This window comes from the organism of the source record quoted next, unplaced genomic scaffold, assembly GCF_019419815.1.
Source record: "Pyrus x bretschneideri cultivar Hongxiangsu unplaced genomic scaffold, Pyrus_bretschneideri_v1 Contig3, whole genome shotgun sequence".
Lineage (NCBI taxonomy): Eukaryota > Viridiplantae > Streptophyta > Magnoliopsida > Rosales > Rosaceae > Pyrus > Pyrus x bretschneideri.
This window is the reverse complement of record NW_025999612.1, coordinates 5718611-5738133: the sequence shown is the minus strand read 5'-3', so window position 1 is coordinate 5738133 and position 19523 is coordinate 5718611. Positions and strand designations below refer to the sequence as shown.

At 38.8% G+C, this 19523-nt stretch overlaps 3 protein-coding genes and 2 non-coding genes across 5 annotated transcripts; 3 read left to right on the top strand and 2 right to left on the bottom strand.

Moving 5' to 3' along the window:
• Positions 1–869: 869 nt before the first annotated feature.
• LOC103949258 (3-oxoacyl-[acyl-carrier-protein] synthase I, chloroplastic-like) lies at positions 870–4333 on the bottom strand. Its single transcript, XM_009360361.3, has 8 exons — positions 3962–4333; positions 2973–3331; positions 2444–2875; positions 2156–2329; positions 1930–2043; positions 1654–1755; positions 1478–1544; positions 870–1369 (listed from the first exon to the last, which is right to left on the bottom strand). The coding sequence occupies exons 1-8, from the start codon at positions 4125–4127 to the stop codon at positions 1302–1304; spliced, it is 1482 nt and encodes a 493-aa protein (XP_009358636.1). The 5' UTR covers positions 4128–4333; the 3' UTR covers positions 870–1301.
• Positions 4334–5401: 1068 nt separating this feature from the next.
• TRNAV-AAC lies at positions 5402–5475 on the top strand. The gene has a single exon. It is a non-coding gene; the product is annotated as a tRNA-Val (tRNA).
• Positions 5476–11395: 5920 nt separating this feature from the next.
• Positions 11396–13958, top strand: LOC103949256 (DCD domain-containing protein NRP-B). Its single transcript, XM_009360360.3, has 4 exons — positions 11396–12357; positions 12915–13015; positions 13225–13419; positions 13638–13958. Exons 1-4 carry the CDS (start codon positions 11577–11579, stop codon positions 13677–13679), a joined length of 1119 nt encoding a protein of 372 aa, XP_009358635.1. The 5' UTR covers positions 11396–11576; the 3' UTR covers positions 13680–13958.
• A 3016-nt stretch (positions 13959–16974) lies between these two features.
• TRNAC-GCA lies at positions 16975–17046 on the top strand. The gene has a single exon. It is a non-coding gene; the product is annotated as a tRNA-Cys (tRNA).
• A 118-nt stretch (positions 17047–17164) lies between these two features.
• On the bottom strand, positions 17165–18783 carry LOC103949336. The gene has a single exon (XM_048589051.1). It carries the CDS (start codon positions 18578–18580, stop codon positions 17417–17419), a length of 1164 nt encoding a protein of 387 aa, XP_048445008.1. The 5' UTR covers positions 18581–18783; the 3' UTR covers positions 17165–17416.
• Between the last annotated feature and the right edge of the window lie 740 nt (positions 18784–19523).

The window sequence follows — 19523 nt, the reverse complement described above, 5'->3', positions numbered from 1 at the left end:
TCCCTTCAGCATTACACCACTTCTAAGGCGATGATAGCAGGACTTGAGATTTAATTTCCTTCTGGGGTATACAACAACTGATAGTTCAAAGAACAATTAACAACCCTTGATCCTTCGACCACTAGCTATTACGCTAGCTTGGTATATATTGTTAGCTCATTCTCTAATATCTTAAACTTTTGAGATGGTGATTTTCTAACTTGGTATCAGAGCTCCGGTTCAAAGAGGACCCCGATCCCCCACATGTTTTGAACTACTTACCTTAGGCTGCTGCAGTTGTTCAAACTTAGCCATGCATTTGTCCGATTGTCTCTCCATGTAGATCACGGGGGCTGCATGCGAGGGAGAGTGTTAATTTAATAATTGTTGACTCATTTCCTAATAGAGGTTAAGCTTTTAGGCAGTTCTCTAACATACTACCAATGTACTTTTTGTTACGATAAATGGAGCTCCTCATCAGCCGCAGCTCATTGCTCCCTCCTCTGCAGCCTACTCAAGTATCTGCTGCTGCTACGACTCTGGTGATAAGATGGTTACTCCGGCCGACTACACAGCACTTCCAGGTGACTTTTCATTAAAACCTGAACAATTATTTAATCCTCATTGTTGGAGATTAATCTTAAATCTGCTACATACTTTGATGAAGGATTATCAGTCTTATTCTTAATTTCTCAAAGAAGATTGTCCAGAAAACAATTTCTTAGAGGAAAAGCTACGATATCTTCCATTGGTTTAGTTCCCTAATTGTTGCTAATATCGTTTATATAATGGTCATATTTAATTTCTGGAGCTTAGCAGAATGTTAGTTCCTAATACATATTAGTTATATTCAAATTGGTTAAACGATGGCAATTAACTTGGACAAAGAACAAGGTGAAAGGAATTTTATTCAAGCCCTTATTGGGTCAATGTTTTGACCACTTCCATACAAAATTCACTTAAATTACAAACAGAAAATCAGAAAATCAGAAAATCAGAAAACAAGACACTCTGGGACAAGAACCAAAAAAAAGAAAAAGTTGATTTCATGTTTTATTCAATGGAAAAAAAAAATGTAGAAACCTAAATCCGTCACATGCGCGCGAAGACTCTTGACAGTGCACTTGATTCTCACACTAAATTCGACTGTTTGCACACGTTGAAAAAGGGCTATGTGAGCTTGAGGACTCCTCACAGTGCACTTGATTCTGATACTCATCTTGTATGCTTCAGAGAAATGGAAACATCACCGAATCAATGGTTCTAAATAGCGAAATAATAGTGAGGGAAGATACTTCTTTTCTGCATGGCTTGAATGTTATTTAGGGACTAAAAGGGGCAAAGACAACCACAGAGTTGTGTCCGCCAAAGCCGAATGAGTTTGAAATAGCTGCAAGTGGGAAATCTTTTGATTAGCCAAACGAAGCGAAGTATCTTGTAATACAAGGAACTCGGATGCTATATTTTGGCCTTTTTATGAGAGTGTAAAAGCACTTACCAACGTTAACCTCATGTTGCTTCTTCACATTCGGGACAGTGTCAATTGTAACAGCGGGCTCCAAGTCCTAAGAACCACAAGTATTAGAAAGTATTGAATTAAAAGAGCATAATTTGACATGAAAAAGTTGAACCAAAAGCAGGGGAAAGTAAATGTAGAGGGGGAAAAAGCAATACATCTTGATTAATTGTAGGATGGAGCCAGCCAGTGTTGATTGCTTTAATGGTTGCAATGGCTTCCAATCCACCGGCAGCTCCAAGACCGTGTCCAATCATCGACTGAGACACGATAAAAGAAAAAGATAATTAGAATGAGCTGTTTTCATGTGATAAGTGAAATATGAAAATAATCCGTCTTGCCGGATTTTAAGTGCGAAATAGTATGCACTGCACACTGAGTTACTAAATCATATGTTTGAGAGTAAATATGTTAATGGGATTCAGGTTTCTTGCCTTGGTCCCGTTGATCTTCATCTCGGACGTGTTCTTGAAGACCTTTTTGATAGCATTAAACTCAGCCAAATCCCCTGCTAGTGTAGATGTTGCATGAGCATTCACATAGTTCACCTGTGAATCGTAAATTTGTCAACAACAACAAATCAGAATCTCGATTGGCCGTAGATAAATCAATTGGCAAATAAAAATTTCCTTAGTTTCGGAAAACAACAAATGCTCTTACCTCTTCAGGGGAAACTCCAGCATCTTCTAAACTCTTGGTTATGCAAGACGATACACCAAGACCATCTGACCTAGGATCAGTCATGTGATGAGCATCGCACGTCACAGCACCTCCCAAGTACTCTGCGATTATCGGTGCTCCTCTTTTCAATGCACTCTCCAAGCTCTCCATGACCTTCACACAACGAAACAAAAAAATATTTGGTAAGATCCAGGATACATGCATCAAATACACAATGTAGTCATACGTAAAGCCACACAGAAGAATGATATATGATTTTTCAATTACCAGTACACCAGCGCCTTCTCCCATAACGAAACCATCACGATTTTTGTCCCATGGTCTGGAAGCTCTGTGAGGTTCATCGTTTCTCTGAGACAAAGCCCGGCAAGCAATAAACCCACCAACACCAGTAGGCATGACTGCAGCCTCAGTCCCACCAACTACCATGATATCTGCTTCACCTCTTCTAATGTGATTTGCAGCTGCGTAAAAGCAGTAATTCGCTGTGGCACAAGCAGTGGAGATGGAGTAATTGGGTCCCATTAAGCCTGTGTCGATTGCTAACAATGCTGATCCCATGTTGGTAATGGAGTAAGGAATGAAAAATGGGCTAATCTTTTTGAATCCCTTTTGAATAAGAGATTCAACTCCTGCGCTGAAAGCTGTTAAGCCTCCCATTCCAGTTCCCACGATCACTCCAATCCTGGTTCTGTCCATCTGTTGAACATGAAAAGAATGAATTATATAAGCACTCAATGTCATAAGTGGCGAGAAACCCTGAAATGCATTTTGGAGCAAGTAGAATCTGACTGACAGTTGGGAGAACTTCAGGTCCAAGATTGGCATCTTCAAGGGCCTTTTTGCCAGCAACAATACCATATCTCCAGCAATCATCAAGACGGCGATCATTCTTCCCATCAATGTACCCCTTAGAGGAGAAATCACGTATCTGTCCAGCAAACCGAACTGAGAAAGTTGAAGCATCAAATCTGTCTATTAGAGTAATCCCACTCTCTCCCTCGAGGAGTCTGTTGTAGAATGTGTCAATGTCACTTCCGAAAACTGAGACTAGACCCATCCCTGTTATTACAGTTCGTTTCTTGGGATCTGTTTCTCTTTTGGGAGCAGAAACAGTTGAAGATGCCATGGCCTTGATTGTCCTGCATTTTGGTGCTGAGAATGAAGAACTAGATTAGAAATGGACACCCAATTGAGGAAAATCACTTCTCCGATTACTCGACCAAAGTATCAAACCGATACAAATGCCACACAATGCAAAGATGAGAATTCGAATTAATTGAATGACTTGATAAGTAAGTTCTTTTGCAATATATCTCGCGTGTTATGTTGTCAGATTGGAGTATAGGCCTCAATCTCGAACAAAAACGTATTTGATCAACAGTTCAGAACTTCAGATTTGACCAGACTGACATCTCTCAAGAAAATATTTATAGTAGTAGCAACGGCGCAAGACAGAACAATTACCAGAAAGATGGACCAATTTAGCATCTTTATCCAACCATGGTTGCATCTCAAGCCTCACTACAGCTAGGAAAGGTGTCATAGACACATATAGTCAGCTACTAGACTTATTTCTACATTTGGAAGGAAAATACTTGGCCCTTCCCTTGAAAATAGTTGTCCCTACTTACCCGCTAATTGATTTTATAGTGGAACCTAACTTCGTTTAATATCATTTCTAATCTCCATCACTTATATTAACTATAATGCAGTTGCATCATAAGAACAGAAGGGGAAAAAAATGGAAAATTGACAATAACAGAAGAAAGAGAGTTTATTTACCTGAGGTAAAACTCAAGCCATTTGACATGTTACCATTTACAGGCATATGCATGGTCTCCACTTGCCTAAGCCCATCAAACTGTGCCATGGAAGCTCCATTAATGCTCCCAGCTTCTCTTGATCTAAACAGCACACCAGAAGAACAAGGACCAGCAATACCAGCCATGATTTCTTCTCTCCTCTCTCCTCTCCTCTTCCTCTCTCTAACTATTTTTCCAAAAACAAGAAGAGGGTTTAATAGATAAAAGGTAACTCAGAGAGAGAGAGAGAGAGAGAGAGAGAGAGAGAGAGAAACTTGAAGGAGGTAACAAAGAGAGGGTTTTGTTTTGGCTTTCGATAATATGGTTGGAAAATCCGCCACCGATCTAATTGGTTTAGTGAACAAAGTTTTAGAGGGCGATGAAAGCAAAATAGTCCTTGGATTGCTTTCGGTTTTGGTTTCATTTTTGTTTCTTTGCAGCAGCTTAGCTACCACAAACAACCACTTGGGGTTCAACTTATTCGATGCAAATACCTAAGAAAACGAAGAATTGTTGTTGCGGTTTTGGATGACTTGCTCTTCAATTCTTAACTGTTCCCGTGGTAGTTTATTACGATGTTTTGTTGCCTGCTAGCTGATTGCTGTGCACAACGAACATTACATCCGGGGATTCAAAGGTTGTATTGTCTATTTTTAGCCAATTATGGGACACCAAGCGTGTCCTATTGAATCATCTGCAAGTTTAGATTTGCCACTATATAAGGATTTGGCTGTCAACCATAACAGGTAATGTTCTAAGAAACTTGAGCTCTAAGTCACACTTAAGACATCAGAGAGCCCTTGGCTCACACCACGTCGGTGCGACAAGGTCAAACATGTTTCTTCTCTTTCTTGGTTGCAGGCATCCTAGTAATTCTATGCTTGTTTGAAATTTTGTTTCCCACATATCCCCTTGGTAATGATGCTTTGTCAACGTTGAATAGAACACATTTCCAACATGAGATGTACTAATTTGTTCATTTCTTGTGTGTTGGTAAATGATAGATTTGTCAGAAAATTACAAATGATGCTCATACTTTCCCATTCCTAATAAGTAAACATGTCACTAAAAGTTTTAATTAGAAGAAAAGTATTGTTACAGCAAGCGTCATAACTAATTATATATTGATCTTATTAAATGATCCCAGGTGAGATTGCACATAGATACAAATTCTACATGTATATGAAATGTGACATTGATATTTTACTTTCATATTTCATTGCATTTGTCACATAATATTCTATGAAATGGTGGAAACCCCGTAGTTCACCACCAGTCGTCCATTTTTTTTAAACAAAAGGATGAATTAGTCAAATTATCATGGACAATACCAACAAGCGCAAACTGTCTCAGGAAGAGGAAGAGACCTCTCTGCTAACATGTTCAGTTATATATGACTATTAGGCAACTTGGTAACAACGGTTTCGTGGTGTAGTTGGTTATCACGTCAGTCTAACACACTGAAGGTCTCCGGTTCGAACCCGGGCGAAGCCATATATACATATATATTATTTATATTTTAATGTTGTTTAATCCCTTTTATTTTTTTGGATAAATTACGCAACACTACCTCAATTATAAATCATATCATAATCTCATACCTCATGTTACACAAAACTACCTCAACTATAGATTACACCACAATCTCATACCTCGTGTTTTAAACATTACAATGTCATACCTTATCTTACAAATACGTAGCAATGTTAGATTTTCATTAAATTTTATGTTAAGTGATGAATGTCAAATGTGAGACCCACATTTTGGTACCACATGGACAAGAAATAAATTTATTAAAAAAATAAATTATCCTTCTTCTTCCCTTTTATTCCTTGGCTACCCTTGCCCACCTCACCTTAGACCATCTCCAACCGAAGGAGGGTCAGAGAACTATATTTCTTATCGTCTCCAACCGTAGGCCAGACCAAACATAGCTCTATCACAAAAAACCATCTCCAACTGAGGGCCATATGGCCAAACATAATTTATTATTTTAATTGAATTACTATGGTTACTTAAATTAAATTATCTCAATAAATTTATGTTATGGATTGTCAATAATTGTTATGTTGTTAAATGTTTTTAAAAATGTTGTTTAAGTTTCATGTTGTTAAATTTTTTTATGTTGTTTAATGTTACTTAATGTTATTTAATGTTGTTTAATATTGTTTAATGTTATTTCATGTTATTTAATGTAAAATAAAAAATTAAAAAAAAAACAAAAAAAATTGTACAAAAAAAAAATCAAATCAAATCATGTGGCCCGTCCAGGGGCGGGCCAGTTGGCCCTTTGATCTTTTTTTTGTTCAGTGGGATCTACGAACCTTTTGGTCTGACCTTCGATTGAAGACGATTTTAGAGTTATTTTCGACCCTTTGAACTATTCAGTTGAAGATTTTAGAACTGTTTCCCACAGCCTCCTCATAACACTCCATAGAAAACACAACTTTCTCCCACAGCCTCCTCATAAAACTCCATAGAAAACACCGTTCCTTATCTCTCCCGAACCTTCATCCAACCAAGAGATTTTTTTGAATGTGACGAGAACATAAGATGATACATGTGTCATTATATAAATAATGAGATAAGTGCACTAAAACGTTAATAATTAAAAAAATAAAATTTTCAACTATTTGTATAAAATCACGTAACGTAGAATCTGTATTCCAATCCCAATGAAAATTGTCTCCCTCCAGCCATCATCCAATTGTCTCCCTCCAGCCATCATCCTCTCTCTCGCTAACCTCCATCCAGCTGTATTATCTCATTCACCCCATCTCAGACCCTAGCCATGCCTTCATATCTACATTTCATTTTAGTAATCCAAACCTTAGCCGCAGCTCTCTTATCGATTCCAAACCCAGCCATGGATTCTAAGCTACTCAGATCATCAGATCGCCCATAGAGCGAGCCCAGATCGTCTTCCTCACCACCGTCCAAGCAAAAAGAACTCAGCCACCAAAGATTCGAACCCCAATCGTTGGTATCCACCAACCCTTTAATAAAAATCTGATAAGTAGTTGGGGAAGGGTTGAAAGGGGTATCGGGCTTTTGGGGACTGTTGGACGAAGACGACGACAGGGAGTGATGTGCCTTCTCGGGGTCGTGGATTTGATCGACGATGCAAGGAGAGGCGATGTGGTGGACGCCGGAGCAGCCATTGACGGCGACGATTTCTCCGGCTTCCCTCGGAGTCTTCCCCGCTTGTTAGAGACCCATGGTGGATTGGCACATAGAAGCAGCGATCCTTTGGAGGAGGAAGTTGCGACGGCTTAGGAAGGGCAGTGCAGAGTGGCGGCGAGAATGAGAGAGAGCTAGGCGGTGGTCCCTTTGTTGCTGTCGGCAGAGAAGAGGGTGTTGGGCAGTCGGCTTCAAAACAACGCCCCCTTTTAAGGATTGGGTTGTTTGATTGCCTACTGTCGATGGAGGTGTGGAGAAGCAGTGGCGGGTTGGGCATTTCCCGATCCCTTTTTTTTTCTTCGTTTCCTTGAAAGGAAAGATAAGGGGAATTGAAGGGAAATGAAGATGCTTTGGCCCTTGGGACTCTTGGTTGCTGCCGTGGGGGAATCGGTGGACAAAATCTCCACCTTCATTTTTGCAGGGAGAGATTTTTCAGTAATGAACGGCACATTCATTATCTAAATAGTGGATATAATTGAAAATAAAATTTTTCACTACTTACATAAATACACATGTTATACCCTCATATTCCGTCACAATTTTTACAGAAGAAAAGGAAGAAAAAGAATTATTAAATTATTAATATTTAGTCAAATTTTAACTCAGTTGAGATGAGTGTGGGTCCCGCACTTGCAATGTCATCATTTAACAATCAAATTGATGAAATATTTAACGGAGGTTTGACATTACGATAAATTCGTAAGACGAAGTATAACATTGCAATGTTTAAAACATGAGAGATGAGATTGTGGTGCAACCCATAATTGAGATATTTTTGCGTAATTTAAGGCCTGTTTGGTATCTAACTTGAGAACAGAACTCAAAATTTTGATTTTTTTTTATTTTTAAAAACACATGTTTTGATTTAAAATTTTTTAATTCAAAACTTCGTTTGGTATGCAACTTCTGAAAACTAATTTAATTTAAAATAGAAAAAATCAAACACCCAAGCCAGTCCAATTTCCCAACCACTTCATCCCTCCCCTCCCCAGCGACCCCTTTTGCTATTTACCGACTCCTTCCTCTAAACTCGTGCTGACAAACCGAGGCTGGTCACGTTGGCGATCTCAAATCTGAGATCCAACGATCTCCAAAACCAATAGCTATTCGTTGCCGTCGATTTATCTCGGCCGAAGGAAGAAGGATAGAGGTGGTGGTTATGGTGGATGTAAGTGGGAAGAGATTGAAGAGGCAATAGAGAGGAGAGTATCGAGAGAGAGGGGTAAGAGAGAAAGAGAAGAGAGAGAGACGGGAGTGAGTGGTAAAGAGATAGACAGAGGGAGTGAGGTGAATCCCGGAAAAGAAATATAAAAACACACTTTTTGTATTTTCAACAAATAAGCTTTGTTTTCAAATATTTTTGAGTGGTGATTTTGATAATTATTTTCAAATCAGATATCAAACAAAAACTTAAATTTGTGACTCAAAATTTGTTTTTAAGTTAAAAACATTGGATCCAAATCTAATACCAAACAGACCTTTACTTTTTTTTTTTTTTTTCTTTTCGTGCGGACCCTTAGTCGACTTCACTGAGCTGGGCCCGGTCCAATGCAAATCCAATTAAAAATATCACTGGACCCATGTTTTTTCCACATATGCAGATTTTGGACCAAAATTAAGGGCCAGAATGTTGTTGGCGATTGGATCAACTACTATTTCACTACTTTGTTTCTATCTACCGACTGCTTAGTTTAGTTGATAAAAGCATATGTTACTATCATCATCAATACTTCAACAAAAAAGAAAGGACACATCACCATATTCAATCTTATTGGTGGGTCATTGCGTAGGTCTGCATGTTTATAGGTTAAAAAACATAAGGCCATCTCCAAACTCAAAATTTTAACCCTAAATGCGGAAAACGACTTATTGAAATACAAATTTATTGTTATGTGATGTTCCTAGTTTAATAATGTACTGTTAATTTGTTATATGTGACTTTTATTCACATGACAATGCCTTCTTGGATCAGGACGCCATTCATTATGGCAACGAATTCATTTTATGTAAGTTGCTATCTTAATTATGACTAACTTGTGAGTGGAGACCTATTAAAGAGAAGAAACCTAATTCTTTTTATCCCAAATCTCATTTATGTTTGTCTTAGAGATAGCTTAGGAAAAACCATGATCTATGGGCTTTATAAATACGAGTTTGACTATTGACTAAAGTCGTTCTTTAAAGAAGGACGGACTCTGAATGTGTCATCGACAATGTATCCATATAATCATCAGTAGCCAACAAAACATATCAAACTTATTATGCATATATGCACATTGAAATACTAATACAACATCAATTATGCGTACATTTATTAATAAAGAACGGACATTTTATACCAAAAAAAAAAAATTCATGATATTAATAATTTGAAGCTTGAAAAAGTAGGATGTTAGATGTTACATAGTCGGCAAAATTTTATCTATTAATTTTTATAAAAAAATATATCGTGTGTGTATAAACTAAAGTTTAAAACATTTTATCAAGCAAGAAATGTTAGAAAAAAAATAACGCAAGAATATTCGGTTGCTAATCAAAGGCTTGTGTGAAGTGACGACTGACGAGGATCATCAGACTTAGCAGGCCCATCAAACTATTGATATTCTGGGTGAATGTTGTTATACTAATATCACCTAAGTTGAGTTTAATTATTTGCCAATTTGGACACGTATTTATGATCCTCCCCTTTTTTTTTTCTTTATATTTTAAATATTCTTTTTTTTTTCATTTAAAATTAATTAATTTTCTTTTTTAAAAGAAGGCTGACCGACTTAGTAATTGTGGGGTAGTGGGCTTTTTCACTAATTAGCTTTTTTTTTTTTTTTTGGAAGACTTCTCTAATTAGCTTTAGACGAATCATTACCCTAATCTGGGTCACAAGACCCACAATCCAGGCCCACACGGTTTCATCCCAATTCTCCTCCCTTTGCATTTCATTTTCATTTTTTTTTTAAGAATTTTAACCAAAAATTCATAATATTATTCATTTTAACGAAAAATCATATTTTTACATTAAAAAATCAATCATGATACTATTCACTTTATCCTTTATTTTGTCCTTATCGTTAAAACTTAAAGTTTTCAAGCCTTTTTCATTATTATTATTTTTTCCCTCAAAACAAAGAATACTTGAGTTGTTGGATTGTTGTTGAGCAGTTTTTTTAATATCAAATGAATCTCCCCGAAAAGTAACTTTAATAGGTCGGTTTTATCTCTTTTGCAATCAGTTTTACTATAAAAGTAGTAGGATTTGTTCTTAATAAAATATGTCGAAATCACCAAACCTCTAATATGTAAAGTGAATGCTCTTAATTTGGTGAATGGTAAATGAACGACAAATATTCATTAGGGAAGTATAAAAATTGGAAGGTACTTCCAAGCATGATCTGTTCGGAACTTTTAAACCTTTAGACTTTTTATTTTTATACATTTAACTAAAGAACCAATCGTTAAAAAACGTCGACAATTCTATACCCGATAACACATATAAAAAATTCACAATTACACATAGTAAAAAAAATAAGACTTGGCTGCTGAATATTAAAAAAATCAAAACTTGAACACGTATTAACTCGAGATTAGATATAAGCAAGAACTTCTGTTGAAATGTTCAGCAACGAAATAACGTCGTAATAAGAATATGGTGGGATGACAATGCACCATACATTAGCTCAAATTGAAACCCTTCACGTGTAGAGACTTGACTTAGACGTGTAAGCCCCTTGGCCAAGTCACATACATACTTGTCTATTTTCCTTATAGTCAAGTCTTAGCTCCTAAGCAAAAATTACAACTTCGTAAGTGTGAACTCTCCCCAACCTCCACCGAACCTCCTACACGTTCTAGAATCCGCCACCAAATCCGACCCCCTCCACTCTCAAACAACGACTCCTCGCTCTCCTCTTCTCTCTCACTCCTTACTTTCTCTCTCCTCTGCTCCATCTGCCACCTCACCTCCCACGTCTCGACGCGTTTATGCTGTCATCACATCATCATCCCTCTTTTTTAGCTCAAACTTAATAATCTCAAGAAAAAAAACATATATATATTTTATTATTTTCTTCCAATTTCCCTCCAAAAATGTAAATAAAAAAAATATCTTTGTATATTTCTTCCTTTGACAAATGGACACGCCATCTTCAAACCCCTTTTGTCCCTTTCCCAGAAATTTCCTCTCTCACGATCCAAATAGTAAATGAATTATCACCTTTATTTAACCATCCACTCCTCACTTCTCCTCTCATAGTTTCTCAACTCCCCTGTTTTTTTCTCTGTTTTTTTATCTACTCACTCTTCAGATTCTCCACGCACACTGCATAAAATACAAATCTTTCAGAAGCCCAGATCATATTTTTCAGTTTTCTCAAAAACCCAGATCGCGATTTGTAGTTTTTCAATCGAATATTGATACAAAAATGGAGAACAACAACCAGTCGTTTTGGCAGTTCAGCGACCAGCTTCGAGTTCAAGGTTCCAACTTCGCAAATCTGAACATCAACGATTCGATTTGGAGCAATTCGTACAGCAAGAGGCCCGATGAGAGGAGGAATTTCGATATAAAGGTCGGTGGCGAAGTGAGTCCGATCGTTAATTTGACCCCGAAAGGGTCCGAATTCAACGGGTTCAACGACTCGTGGGTCGATAATCTGAAGCCGAAAGCGGCGTTTTCCGACGCGAACGGCAGTTCCAACGACGGCTGGAACAGCTTCAAGCCGAAGGCTTCCGAATTGAACAATGGATTCAACGACAGCAGGTGGAACAGCTTCAAGCCAAAAGCTTCGGACTTCAACAACGGTTTTAACGACGGGTGGAAACTCGGCGGCGCCGCCGTGTCGCAGAATACCACTGTTGGTCTCAATGGCGGTTTCAACAAGGGGATTTACTCCAAGCCTGCATTTCACAACAATAACAACAACAATGCTATGAACTTGAAGCCTTACAAGAACAAGGCTCACGAGGATGATCAGATGCATGGCGGGAAAATTGGGAAGAAGAACAACAATAACAGCAATCCCGGTAAGAAGAAATCCGGCAGCGGCGGCGATGATAATAACAAGGATGGAAAGAGTAGCGTGGATAAGAGGTTTAAGACGCTTCCGCCGGCCGAGTCTCTGCCGAGAAATGAAACCATTGGTGGATATATCTTTGTCTGCAACAATGATACCATGCAAGAGAATCTTAAGAGGCAGCTTTTCGGTATGCCTTTCCCCTCTAATTTCTATTTTCCATCATTTTTTTCTCCCAATTAATTTTTTCTTTGTAGCATAACAAATATTTGGTGTTCTTTTATTATTTCTCCTGGTATTTTTTTTTTATTTTCTAAATTATTATTATTTAGGGTTTGTATCCAAAAATTGGTGTTAGCTAAGGTTAGCCAGGACAGCTGACCATATTTTGCACATAGGTCGAATTTTTTTATAAATTAGAATAGTTTAGATTATCAGTTAGTCGGAACACATCTCAGTAGTGAGAAATACTTGAAGAATTAAGTGATTAAAAAGAAAAAAAAAAAAAAAAAAGGTGTTTTTGGGCTTGATAGGGTTTTTTTAAGAACTTATGTATGTGGACTGGGTTAAATTCTTAAAAATTAAGAGGAATGAGTTTTCAGTAAAAATTAAACTCGCATTAAAGTGAATAGGTATTATTATCTTTTACCATGATAAAGCTTCGTCTGCATTTGTTTTTGGTTTTGTTGGTAGGATTAGTTGTTAATTTGATTAATTGATATTAAATTAAATATTGTGATTTTGCAGGTTTGCCTCCACGTTATCGTGATTCCGTGAGGGCGATAACTCCGGGGTTGCCCCTTTTCCTCTACAACTACTCCACCCATCAACTCCATGGAATTTTTGAGGTTTGTGTTCCTACCCAGCAGCTGACATCTGTCCATTAGACTGTATTTTATTATATTTTATTTTTGAAGTAGTAGGAGTGGAATTTACTTGTTCAATTCAACTTTTGGCCAAACTTCTAGAGGGTATTGTTTATTTGCAAAAAATACCAACTGGTAGTTTACCTAATATTGCCAAAACCTAACAATCTTTCTTGTGTGTGAATGCTTAGGCTGCAAGTTTTGGAGGTACCAACTTTGATCCATCGGCCTGGGAGGACAAGAAGTGTCCCGGCGAGTCACGTTTCCCGGCTCAGGTTCGAGTTTTTACTCGTAAAGTCTGTGAGCCACTTGAAGAGGACTCATTCAGGCCAATTCTTCACCACTACGATGGTCCTAAATTCCGACTTGAGCTTAGCGTACCTGAGGTAATGCCCACATGACCAAAGCTCACTACGCTCTTGGCACATTAGTGTGATCATAGCACTGGCGTTACTAATTCATGACAACAAATTTTACGTTTTGCACTTTTGTACACGTGTTTGGATTAGTAACACTTAGTCCGACTGTAGAATGCTGCACATTGATTGTTGTCGGATTATACAGGGAGTTCTATGTCTTAATGAATGTTTGTACAATTTTGCAGGCACTGTCTCTGTTAGATATATTTGCAGACCAAAACCCTTGAACAGCAACAAAATATAGAGGCCGTACAGAACTTACAAGATACAAATTAGTGAAGAGAGAGAGAGAGAACATAGGGCTTACTTGGCACCAGATATATATATATATATATATATATATATATCTATATAGTGCGTCGAGAATGTGAGAAGAGTATGAGAAGAATCAATCAGAAGACGGTGAAAACATATATATATATATATAGTGTATAATATGTAAACATGTATAATCCTATGTTTGCAAGACGCCCATATATAATGTTATGCCTTTGGCTTTTCTGTTATTCTTTGTCTTTTGTAATGTATAAGCAAGTACAGATGCTAAGAATCGATTATTTATTATGGAATATGAGGACGATAATATATGGCGGATGCAAAGAACTTGGATTATCAAAATACTTGTGTTGCTGCATTGTTTAATACTTAAGCCGCCTTCTTGTTGTGAACAAGATCAATATATATGGTTAGGACCGTTATAGTTGTGGCCTCCGTTCACCGGCGCTTTGGAAGTCGACCATCTGGCCCTATTATTGACGTGTCAGGGACTACTGATGGTTATTAGGGACTCTAGATTATGTGGAACTTACCGCGGGACTGTGTAAACGGAAAATATATCTATGGTTTCACGACAATTCTTTCGTATGATCTAAGTACGCAACACAATCAATGAAGACGACTATCTATTACCGGTTGTGTATAAACAAGTGTTTGTATCTGTTTGGGCCCAAAATATTATTTTGGGCCGAGCCTGAAATTATTCTCGGCCAAATGGTATTTATCAAGAATTTTCTTGTGAGCCGTTCAGTTAGGGCCGGTCTAATCCTGTTGCGAAGAGGATTAGTTTAGATAAAGGGTGAAGTAGTCGATTCCTAGTGGAACAAGGAGTTTTGAAGCCGAAGGTGCTTGGGATCAGGAGATGAATCTGGTTTGTTATGATGTTTGGTTCAAAGTCCTATTGGAGCTAGGACTGGCCAAAACCTAATCAGATTGGGTTGAGGAGTTCTAATCCGAGTACGATTCTAGCTCGGCCATGAAGGGGTTTGCTATTATAAATAAAGGAGGGAGTGCATCGTTCAAGGGCCCCTCCAATTCAACACACAAATTGCCATGCGCAAATCCTCTCAACAACCTTTGAGATTTTATCCTCTTCCCCTTTCTTCATGCCAACACATTTTCAGTTTGGATAAACAGCACTGTGAAGGTAACCGACAACATCTTCAGTTTGGATAAACAGCACTAGAGCCGTGGAATCAGCAGATCAAGGAGCACATTCAGTTTGGATAAATAGCACTACTTCGAGACTGACTGGTTATTTATCCACGTCTCCGTTGACAAGGATTTTCGAGTCCTTGTTGGTAAAGGTCATCTTATTAGCCTTCTCGGCGAAGTGAGGTGTTATAGGTTACTAGGCTCGGCATGTTGAACACCGAGTTGTTTTATGATTGGATACTCACAAGTACACTTTAGAGTTCAGCATTCCAACGGCCGAACCACATTTATCATCAAGACATACATCTCTTTCGAGTATTTGTGTCCATATAGTTTGGTGCCAGTTCAGCGTGCTTATACTTTTATGAATATAATCACCGTGATCGAACCCAGCGCTGACGATTTGTGAACTTCACAGAACTAGCAGTCTTGTCTTCAGACTCTAGAAGCCGAAGGTCGAGACATGCTCCTTCCTCGACCGAAGTTGCAAGATCAAGAAGTCAGCAGCTAGCTCAACGCAACATCAACATATTTTACTCTCCGGCCGAGCTCAACCTTCGAGTTGGCACGCCCCGCACATAACCGAATGATGTAGTTAGCTCATTAGTTACTTGGCTTGCGCGCTACGTAGACTTGGTATTTTTTAGGGTCAACAATATCCCTCTCATCTCGTGACCTAGTCCGACAATTCTCTCGTATGACCAAGTACTAACACATTTACGAAGAAGACTATCGATTACTGGTTGTGCAGAAATAAGTATATGTGTGTCGCTCATCTTGTAACCAAGTTAGAAGAAGTCGTTCTCCCATTAATGGATTGCTTGCAATAAAAGATTACAAGAAAACAGTCTTTTAACATAACGAGTGGTTGCTAGTTAGGCAATCTGTAGCTCAAAAGGGCTGGTTTTCTCTGATAAGGATCCTCTTTGTGGGAATCTAGGGGATCAATCAATCTTGTCCATTTATCGTATATCGTGCGGTTAGTTTTCGTTAAGTACTATTTATATTAAATTTTAAATTTTGAAATTTAAATGATTTCTAACCGCACGATATATGATGAACAAAAAAGATTGATTGATCCACTCGATTCCCACAAAGAAAATCTAGAAAGGATCCTTGTTCGGTTTTCTCTCCCCATCTTTTTCCACTTTCTGTATTCCTTTTTCCTTACTTTGTTTTAGTCGGCAACGTTAATGTTACAATAACAACAATAAAAAAATGGTTAGTTAAGAATTTGTTGGCCCTTAATTCATGAAATATTGACTGGCTCTCTCTCTACTCTCTGTTCTGGAAACGCAAAAAATATTGACTCGCAAACGTGGCAGAAACGAATTGGCTTGAATAATATTGATAGTTGATAATCCAAATTTCAGAGTCCAAAAGGGTGGGCTGAAGTTGACCCTCCAGAATGTTTGATTGTCACGAGATCGAGGTGGTTATTTTTTATTGAATAAAATGCTTTATTAAACATTATATTACAAGAGTCGGTCTTTAAAGAAAACTTTATCTTAGTCACTTGTTAATTATCATCGAATCATATGAATTATTATTCGTAATTTTTAACATATTGAATTCTTACCCACTACTTCACGTTCAAGACTCTGAATTTTGTCATGGATATTTGGAGCAGATAGCTACAAATTGGAAGACTGTATTTCTTTTTCATTTTTTTGGTCCAAAAGGTGAATTTATTACTAGCAAACCATAATTACCAAAGAACAGGTCTAATTACATGGAAAGTACAAAGATGATAGGGAACCCCCACACCAAAGTTTTGAGCCTAAAAACAGAGAAACCCTACAACTTAACTTGAGCTACCACCGGCAAAGTATCGCGGAAAAACAGAGATCCAATCGTCCAAATTTACAAAAACAATGGAAGGATGACTCCAACAACTTTCACAAAGACCACATAGATCGAAACAGCAACCACAGACTAAAGAAAGCTAGTGAGATATGCCCCACGAGCAATAAGTTCACGGAAGGCTTTATTTCTTTTGGTACTCATGGGCGCACTCGTCGCTATCTTATCTCTTCATGTTTCGACTTGAGAGACAACAAGACAAATATTTGGAACAGATAGCAATAGTAAGGGTCCATAGCTCAGTGGTAGAGCATTTGACTGCAGATCAAGAGGTCACCGGTTCGAACCCGGTTGGGCCCTCTCTTATTTTATACATTTTTGTATTTTTTTGGTTCTACTTCGAACTTTCTATACATTCTTCATTCTATCTACCTACAAATCACTTCCCTTCTCTGTTTTACCATGGTTTGCAAATAAATTGTGGGACAAACCGTACATTTCTCAACACCATTAAAAACTTAAGACATCATTAGAAGCAAAAAGATAATTAAAACCCTACTAGACATCATTATACAAACGAGTACTGACAACAAAATTATCACGGTAATTATACCTTCTAATCAAACATTATGCCAGTACAACATAAATTCTATAAATCACATATGATTAATCACCGTAAATTCCCATCACATATAAGTTTTTCTCGTGTCATATCCCAGTGAAAGTTAGATTACGATGACCAACAAGCCACGCAGTGCACTAGTCCATTCTCGTTACACTTGGGGCACCTCTCCCTCTTATCCCCAACCACCACTTTACAACTCCCTCCGCACTCCATACACGGCACAAACCTGGCCCCACCACACCCCTCGCACACTTTCCACCCCACCCCTCTCTCCACACGTGCCAGCTTCACCATCCTGCCAAATACGCCCGACTCATTCAGCTCCACCATCTCATCCACTCCCCCAATATACCTCCCCTTCACAAAAACCCTCGGTACGCTCACGTTATTACCATCACTGCCACTACTCTCCCCACCCAGCAATCCCTTCAGCTCACCCAAAAACTCCCCGTGCAGCGCCACGTCACGCTCGTCGTACACGATCCTGTGCCCCTCCATAATCCCCTTCACCTTACTGCAGTCCTCGAACGTCCGCCGCACGCCCCTCAACGACGTCGTGTACACCACCACAGATTCCGCCCCGCCAGGCGGACACTTCTCCGGGTACTCGCTCAGTGGGTCCCGCCTGGTCTTCATCATCCTATCGTAAGCCGCCAGCTTTCCCTCTTTCTCTCTCTCCATCCTATCCCTCATTATAAACATATTATCCCTCACCGACTTTATGACTGTCGTCGTCGACTCAGCCGCCGCCGTGTCAGCTCGTGACTCGAACCGGGCCGGCTCAGCGGGGACGGGTTTCTTCCACGCGGACCGCATCGACTCACTCTTTTTCAACGGAGTCGGCTTCGCCGTGTGTCTCGCGTCGAGCTCTTCGAGCGTGTGGAAGGATGCGCTCTTGCGCGGCTTCCTACTAGCCGGTTCGTTCTGGGCTGGTGATGGGCTCTGTTCGGGCTGGGTATCGGGCTCGGACTTGGGTTTGGGCCTGATATTGGGCTTCAGGTCCTCTAAGGCCTTGCTGACTTCGTCCCATGTGTGAGGGGCGGCTACCCCCGCTTCGTTTTCGAACGAGTTGAGCTTGTCGAGGATTTGGGCGGGCATGTGCGCGGGCTTTTCGCGGCTTTGCTGCTGCTCCTGCTCCTGCGACGTTGTATTGTCGAATACCAGCCAGGGCTCTTGGACGGAGTTGATATCAAAGACGGCGTAGCTCGCTGGTGCCGGCTTGTAATCCACGGCTGCTGCCTCTATTCGTTTCGAGGAGGCACAGCCCATTTTCTCAAAGACGGAGTTAGTTGCTTCGACTGCCGGATTGTATATGTATTTTATTTGAGCTAAGAGTATGGTTTTTTCTATTTTTTTTTTGTATGGGATGAACTCAAACAATCGAATGATATACGTCGGGGGAGGAGGAGGGATGTATTTTGTGTGGCTTTTGGTATGTGGTGTTTGGATAAACAAGGTGCACCTCTTGGTTTCTGCCACGTGGGATGTGATTTTTTAGTGTGGTTTTATTGGTTCATGTTGGCTTAGATATGTTAGTGGCTGGAATGTGATTTGTTATGAAAATCTTTGGATTATACGATGATACTCGGCCTATACCACAATTTTTTTCATCGAGACTAGGAAATTTCTCTCTAGAGTGACACCGAGCTCAAAGGAAAACTAGACATATTTGTGATTAAAGTTGGAGTGAAGTCATTAGTCATCGTTATGTTTTACGTGATGAGAAATATAGAAAAAATTGATTGTGAACAAAATTTTTAAAATTTCTAGGACATTTGTTTCTTTTCCAACAAACAACCAATGAGAGATTTCCTTTAACTTGTGTGGTTTAGTCAAAATTCTCTCCCTTTCTCGAACTTCTTTTGCCATACGAACAAATTTTGAACATTTTAATACATTCACTAAAAAAAAGAATTCAATACAAAATAAGACATATATAAAGTTTGTTATTTATACCTAATCAGGCGAATAGCAAACAAACTGATATGCAGGTACATGAAAGAAATTGAAATCTGTCCATTTCTAAATTTATGTAGTTTCCTTATATAATTGAATGGGATAAGAATTACAACGACTCAAGAACAATGGGACCCTGTATAAAGGTATCCTAGGGCTCCTGGATTTCAAAAGCTATTTTTTACCATAGTAATTAGGTTAAAGTTTTAAAAAATGAAGTCGAATATTGGTGTCGTCGGCACAAGCTCTGCGGTGA